This window comes from Agrilus planipennis, unplaced genomic scaffold (genome assembly GCF_000699045.2).
Source record: "Agrilus planipennis isolate EAB-ADULT unplaced genomic scaffold, Apla_2.0 scaffold256, whole genome shotgun sequence".
NCBI lineage: Eukaryota > Metazoa > Arthropoda > Insecta > Coleoptera > Buprestidae > Agrilus > Agrilus planipennis.
In genome coordinates, this window is record NW_020439045.1 from 193,448 (window position 1) to 201,743 (window position 8,296).

General features: G+C 29.1%; 1 protein-coding gene across 1 annotated transcript; it reads right to left on the reverse strand.

Moving 5' to 3' along the window:
• Window positions 1-2,838: 2,838 nt before the first annotated feature.
• Window positions 2,839-5,417, reverse strand: LOC108741187 (AP-3 complex subunit mu-1). Its single transcript, XM_018475878.2, has 9 exons — window positions 5,121-5,417; window positions 4,831-5,062; window positions 4,706-4,765; window positions 4,527-4,648; window positions 4,303-4,462; window positions 3,777-3,890; window positions 3,520-3,706; window positions 3,316-3,467; window positions 2,839-3,257 (listed from the first exon to the last, which is right to left on the reverse strand). Exons 1-9 carry the CDS (start codon window positions 5,153-5,155, stop codon window positions 3,072-3,074), a joined length of 1,248 nt encoding a protein of 415 aa, XP_018331380.1. The 5' UTR covers window positions 5,156-5,417; the 3' UTR covers window positions 2,839-3,071.
• Window positions 5,418-8,296: the final 2,879 nt, after the last annotated feature.

The window sequence follows — 8,296 nt, forward strand, 5'->3', positions numbered from 1 at the left end:
GTTTGACGATCGCCCCTCATATAAATGAGTTAAGGGTGATTTACTATTAAAATACATGAAAATTTCCTGTTTAAAAAAAGCGCATCTAAGTTTTCGGCTAAAAAGCAATCCTTTTCACACCCTCTGTTACATGTATCAGGGGTAGAAAATGCTGGAGAATCCAACAGTGCAATCTGTTTGACGATTGCCTCTCATATAAATGAGTTAAGGGTGATTTACTATTAAAATACATGAAAATTTCCTGTTTTAAAAAAGCGCATCTAAGTTTCCGGCTTAAAAAACATTCCATTTCACACTCTCGGTTACATGTATCAGGGGTAGAAAATGTTGCGGAATGGAACAGTTCAATCTGTTAGACTATCGCCCCTCATATAAATGAGTTAAGGGTGATTTACTGTTCAAATACATGAAAACTTCCTGTTTTAAAAAAGGGCATCTAAATTTCCGACCAAAAATGTAATTCATTTCACACCCTCCGTTACATGTATCAGGGGTAGAAAATGCTGCAGAATCGAACAGTGCAATCTGTCTGACGATCGCCTTTCATTCAAATGAGTTAAGGGTGATTTACTGTTAAAATACATGAAAATTTCCTGTTGTAAAAAAGCGCATCTATATTTCCGATTAAACAGTAATCACAATTTTTCCACAATTACAATAAATACTAAAATTTGGTACTTAGTGAAGAATGGAACACTTTTTTTATTAATATTTGACTAATGAAATAGTTTTGAGAGAAGGTGCATCTACCGTTAATATTAATATTTGGTATAAATGCCCTTTTTAACTTAATGTTGATTTCACCTGTATGAAGACCGCAATATAATAATACAATTAATCTAATTGAAGGAATAACACAAAATTTTAAAATAAATTCTTACAAGTGTACCCTAATTGTCATGACTAGTATCAAGAAAATACAAACTCAAAGTGTAACTATTTAATAAAAATGATCATTTAATAATAAAAACTGAATATGAAATATAAGTATAGCCAAAAATCAGTATCTGAAGTGTGCTCAAATTAAACAATAGGATCAAGATTTTGTTAAATCACTAGAGAAAATAAAAAACAAAGCTACTTACCGAATTAAATTACTGGAATATAAAACACATCACTTTCTAATGGTGCACTTGTTATTATTTTCATCAAATCATAAACACTTTGAAGTTTATGAAGGTAATTTCGGCATAAAATCGTTTTATTTTCGCGAAAACGCGTTAAATGTTCCATAAAGCCCGCGCACTTTTCTCTTTACTGTTTGTGAATAAAACCAACAACAGAATCGTTGCTTTGCGGCCTTCAAAGAAAAAGACTACTAGCGCTATCGTAACCCATAGTACGAGAGATATTAAACTATCACTGGAGGCTACAAGGACATGTATAATGAGATTAAAAACAACGATTGCTTATATGAAATTCACATCAATTTGATACTGGAATGTCTTATTACAAACAGTAACAAGTTATGAATACAGTTTCATTTGATAGGGAACTTTTTACATCAGATAGATAGTAATATATTTTTCTACATTTTGTAGCAATAGAATAAATGTAATATGAAAACTCCATAATTTTGTTGTTATTTGTAAATAATGTTTCAGTAATAAAAGTTAATAAAAGAAAGGAAGTTTTAGTTAAGAAAAACCCTTGTAAAAAATATTGGCATGCATCTTTAGTTAGCACAACGGTGAGAAATTTTAATGATCAACCCTCAAAATGCTCCCAATCTATTTGTATAGTTTTGTCTTATCGTAATTTTCCAATTAATATCGTTGTTATTTTACTAAGATTATTTACCGTTGTTAATAATTCATTTAGTTAACAGAAAATAATGTATTTTGTTAATTCACATCTAGTTTTTAATGTAAATTTATTGATTTACTTCTATTAGTATGATAGTAAAGAAAAAAATATTTATTTAAACTACAAAGAAGTACCTACATTGAAAAATAAACCATATAATTNAGCAATAACAAAGTATCAACTTGAGTCAGATACGCAAGGTGACCCAACTATCTTACTAGGAAAAAAGCCATTTCAACGAAGGCCAACAGATAAAAAATGAATAATCGATAACCAAATGTTCTAGAAATGTTGAATGTCAATCAGAAATAATTTTTTAAAAATATTAAAAACGTCATAAGATACATAAGAACATATATCAACCCTGCACAGCGCTATAAAAATAAATTTTTCAGCAGAATATCTCGGCATTTGCTACTATCTATAGCCCCTATAGCCACCCCCTAAATCCGTTATTACTAACTAAAGATGATACTGTCGGTATTGAGACGCGTTTATGGTTTTAAACGTTTTAAATTAGAATTTTTGGTTTTGAAAGTATTTTTTTTTTCAATTCCATATTTACAAACAGTAATTTGTATACTATCGGAAAATAAGCAATGCAAAATATGTTTTGACCGATTTAAGGGTTGATTTAATAACACAAATGAATCCAATGAAATCTACCTAAAAGAAAATAGAAAAACGCGTAGAAATTGATGGAATTGATAGCATGCACAGAAAGAGATAATGCCTCAATATTTATAATTTAATTTTGAATATTTATTCCTATCCCAAAAATAAAATTAAACCTATTTTTTTCAATCAGCCTCCTACAAATTACAATCAAATTATAGGGTATTGAAAGCAATCGGTGGTGGGGAAATTTGGGGCAACATTTTAATTTTCATTACTTTTAAATGTACTGATTAATAGTAATTATCATTCACTAAATGTCGTGCTATACCCAACAAAGCAAACAAATAAATTAAATAAATAGTTAACAAATAAAAAAAGATGTTAATCATTTTAAATATAATTTTTAATAAAATGCTACAAAGTAAAGGAATGATAAATTACAGAACAGTATATTAATTTTTCTATCAACTTAAATAGAATTAGAATAATGCAAACTTTTCCGTTTAACAATTATCAGTACATAACAGACAAAATTTTGCCACTATTGAAAAGAGAGCAAGCACCAAAGCATTACATTTAACTATATCTGTTATAATAACAATGTTTTAATGACAGTTATTCTTATTTTTTTTTTTTTAAACAACATGTTACATTCTGATCTGAAACCGTCCGGCCTTGGTAATATATTTAACACCTTTAAATGGTTTATATTTTTCGCCATACATATCTAATCGATTGACTTTTAGGCCACTGATAGCAAGTTGATTGATCACAAAGTGCACATTAACTGACGGGTTTATTTCATTCGTATTTGCACCAGAAGCAAAAGAAACCTTAAGAAAAAAATGTTGTCTTCCCATAAAAAGTAGCAAAATAATTTAGTATACTTACAATTCCTTTTATATTCGGTAGTTTACTGACGTCAATTCGTCCTACGTCCCAATGGAGGATTTTCGATACAGGATCAAAATTATATTTACCCTGATTGGTTTGCAGGATACAATTAAGAATACATTTGGGCATAAGAACTTCCAATTTTACTCCTAAAAGGAATTTTACTGTCAGAATTATTTTTACATCCTACAATTTATTTACCTTCTACCATCCGGCCTAGGGTTTGTTTAGGACCCACTGTAATGTCTAAGCGACCTTGTTCCCCCGATTTAACAGAAAAATTGTGCCTAACATAAATAGGAATGGCAACAACACTTTGACTGTTAATATGATAAGACATCAGCCTAAAATTTCCATCTGGTGGGACGAATGATAAAACTTTTTCGGCCTTTAAAAAGAAATTTTGAAATTAATAGGTATCCTTGATTAAAATTAATCAAAAATAAATATTTTCGTACCTCCCACCTCTTAAATCTCACACAGGGATGAAAGCTAACGTCGTCAAAAAGTCTTGAATTCATGAAAGACAAAGTAAGATCTGGCATTCCGCTAAGTTTAATACAACAGTCAATCTGAAAACACAAAATACAAATTAGATTCTTAAAAGAAGACTACCAAAAATGGCTAGTAAAGAGGAAGTGAATGAGAAAATACACAAATGGTAATATGAGTCCGATAACAATGGTAATGACGAACTAATTACCCTGTAAATACTGCAAGTGGAATAGATAAGATGCATGTGAGAATGTGAGTGCAAGTTTATCTATCCCATTCACAATGAAACGTTTCCCCACATATTTCTTCATGCCTTTTAAAAGCTCATATTATAGTCCATTTAAAACTGTGTTAATCACTTTCTTTTTGTTAAAAATTGTTTGAAAAATTAAATTTAAAGCAATTGTTTGTAAATAGGTATGCAACACATCGTACACTTCAGCATAATAACTTGCAATATATATTATAATATAAAAAATTAATACATACATATCCCTGAATCTCTGCCACTACTGTGCTGCCACTTTTATCAATAATTGCATCCACTTCTTCCACTACATCAAAATATGCTTCATTATTAGAATATTTAACACCACTTCTTCGCCATGGTATGTTAGATAATTGACCAGTAGGAAGTGATTCACTCACACTGAAACGTTTTAAAAGAAAAACCTTTAATATCTAAGGTATAAGCATTTGTCAAGTAAAGTTACTTAGTTTTTCCTGTAACAGTATTGGCTATCGTTCTTAAAATATTTGGGGGTTTGATCAGTTCCTTCAAAATGTTACTCTCAGTTGCAAGTGGAAAACCATTATCAAGCATTTCGTCTAAAAGCTTAATATTTAACAATTAAATACAATTTGAATGGAGAAAATAATTATACACATTTACCTCATAAACTACTACATAGTTTTCTTTAATTATAGACTCTGTACAGTCGGAAAAATAATCCTAAAAAGATACATATATTTAAAATAAGGAACTGTACTACTCCATTACATAACCATTGTATTTACCTGAAAAGTGTCTACCACTCTATGTAAAAATTCAATAACAAACAGTGGTGGAACTTCCTGCATACAGACAGCTATAAGACTAATTCCTCCTCGTTGAATGGAAATTAAGTAATGATGGGGTGCAGCAATTACAGGAGGGATATCATTAGGATTTGACCTCTGAGCTTCTAAGTAATAGTCACATATTGACCTAGATATAACACTGCGCCAATGCTTCTCAAGAAATACATCTCTAAAATATGATGGAACATACATACACTTTTAAAAAATACAAATTAAATGTCACTTACCCCGATGAATTAATTATAAATAAACTATGAATCATTTCTCTGTTAGAATTTAAGAAATGATATACAACAAATGTACTACAAGTATACTGCAATCATACTTGGCCAATTTTCACTTTTTGTTACTTAACTGTACTATATTTCACACAGACAGCATATGCACAAAATTAAACGAAATGTTTAGAAACTTAATTAAAGTGTACAATTACATTTAATAAAAATTATTTCGCTTTTATTCTTACTATAAGACAAGCAGGACAAGTTAATTACATAGGTTATGTTATCATCTGTCAACACAGTATTAATTTTAACTGCTAGAGGGCAGAGCAGTACGTTGTAAAAAGGAAAATTACGAGCGGGAGATTTCAAATATCTTAAAATTTTCTTCGAGACATGTTTATCTACCTTATTGCAAAATTTTCAACCCGTTAAGACATTTTAAATGGACTTATCAATATTTTAATGAATAATATATAACATACCATCCTTTGATACATAATTTCAAACTGCAGAAGTTTTTAAGTAATAAAAGATTTAATAAATTACAGAATGTATTTGTAGTTTGGTTAAGATACAGTAACTTCAAGTGCACAGGTACTAGATCCTAGATAAGGCTTGTTCAACAACGTCTTACTGTTTAATAATCCTGAGCATTTCACAAAAAATACATAAAGCCAATAGTTTTACAACCAATTGATAATTGATAATAATGCCATAAAATAACAAACAGAATGTTTTAAACAACAATTTTAAATACAAAGTGATTACAAAAATTACCTATCACATCATTTCTAAAAAATACTGTAATAAATAAAATGGAAAGGATTTTTTTAATCACTTTATATCTGTATGCTTCCAAAAAAGGTAAAAAACGATTGGAAAGTTATTACTAATTGCCTCACTTTTACGTTGTACTGCCTACAACCGTTAGAAAAATAGATTACTTAAAATTCCCTCTTACAATTTACAGTAAAGATGCCAAACATTTGTTTTGTTAACATTTAAATCAAATTTAATCAGAACGGAATAAAGGTATTTGAAAAAGTTTTCAGAGAAGAAAATGTAAGCAATATACCTTAATCTTACTAGACATTTTTTGTCTCCTATAAATGAAAATATCCAAGACAATTATACAGATACTTATACAATACAACAAAATAGTAGTAACATTCCAAAAGTTAATGTTTACACCTTTATTGGAACATTGAACACGGTAATTTATTTTAAGAAACATTATGTATATACCTATGGATTTTAGCTGTTTATTTATTATTTACAAAGCCCTTTTACTGTACGTTATAAAAATTAAAAAATGCTCTAGAACTATAGAAAAAAAAAAGATAAATTTCGATTCGTTGTTTAAAAATAAATTACCATGTATGTTTAAAACTGTTTCTGTTTGATCATCTTTTAACAATTCACGACTATCCTAGAGACGAACTGACATGATGTAAAGAAGACCAAAAATCATACTTATTTTATAATTATCTACAATTTAATTTGTTCAGAATCATCTCCAGATAAATGGTTGCAATAAATAATATTTCGCCAAACGTATGAAGTCGAATTTACAAAGATATTCAATTAATTATTTAATTACTACCTGTCTTAAGTATGTACATTGGCTACTTTACAAAAATGTTTATTTAACCACAATTGACTATTACTAATATTATTTTGCTTTTTTTCTTCAGACCGCAGATACACTCAATTTATTTGTTTCTTTCAAACGCGCACTGTCATACTTTAAGAACAATATTCTTTATCATATATGTACTTATGTGTACTATAAAAATTATCTTTCCTTAAATCATTTGACATGCTTATTTGCAGTTAGGAAATTTTGCTCCAGTAACAGCGGACCAAGAGGGTAGCGAAGTTTAAAATAGGACACATTAGTCCTTAGACGCTTAATAATTAATTAATTTTAATATTAAGGTTTGGATCAGTTCTTGAGATAATAAATTAGCGTCAAATTAAATACCAATTAATAATTGTATAAGCAAATATATCGTAGAATAAAAATAGATCAAACAGAGAAATAAGTACAGAGAAAGTTAAGTAATGATTTAAGTAAGTGTTGTTTCTATTTGATGCAATTTATGGTGGTATGGAAAACTGTGAAATTGACAAATCATTACGAATTTTGTGTGTATTTATTTAACGTAGTATACAGGGCATGTGTGGGAAATAGAAAATTATATACAAGGTACCAATTCATATATGAAGGAACTGCAGGGAGCTAAGCAGAAGTAGTGAAAATAACAAAATATATATCTTTCTAAATTTTCCTGAAATCTTGGAAAAATTGTATATAAATATCGACAATTATCTTTATGAATAATTTTGAACGCCAAATATCAAAAAGATTTTGAGAGTTTGAAGTTTGATTAAAAACAGTTAATAGTTAGTGGCAATTAAATTCAACGACAAAGAAACGCTCTGTATAACCGAGTCTTCTTTAAAAATCATTTCACCAGAAATATTATCAATTAATTTATAAAACACATGGTTGTTAAAAATAAAAACGTTTATGTGATAATTATTTTTAATTTAATGTTTATGTGGATCTCCTTTTTAATTTCCTATTCCAATTTGAAAACAAAAATAATACTCTTATCAATCATATTTTACCGTAATACTGTAGGGTCTTATACATCACACATAGAGAACAACATTTTTCCTTTTTTTTCCTGCTACATATAAGCACCAGTATTTTCAATTAGACCTTCAAGAAAAATTATACGTACGTGTGATATCGTGCCAAGGGCACGATCAATTCGAAATTTGTACTTAAAAGGATACTTAAGAAGTAATATAGATACATATATAGATTTCATCTGTATTTTCATTATACGGCAAATAAAACAAAAAAATTATGAATTGTGTAGGTACTAAAAACTCCTTTTGATAGTTATATTAAATTTACGAAACTAGAAGTTGCTAATATGGCACTATTGTATCAATTTGTGCATTAAGATGGCAATAATATTCAACGCACTTCAGTATTCCTCCCTTCAGTCTTAGTACAAAGTACCATTCGACTCAGTTCGGCCTCCCGAATCAAATGAGACAATTCCCACCACCTCCTCCTTCGGTTGGCCTCCAAAAGCAACGAGTGCAAAAATACACCAAGATGGTTAGGATAAAATAATTCGAAGTGGTCTGTATTCTGTCGA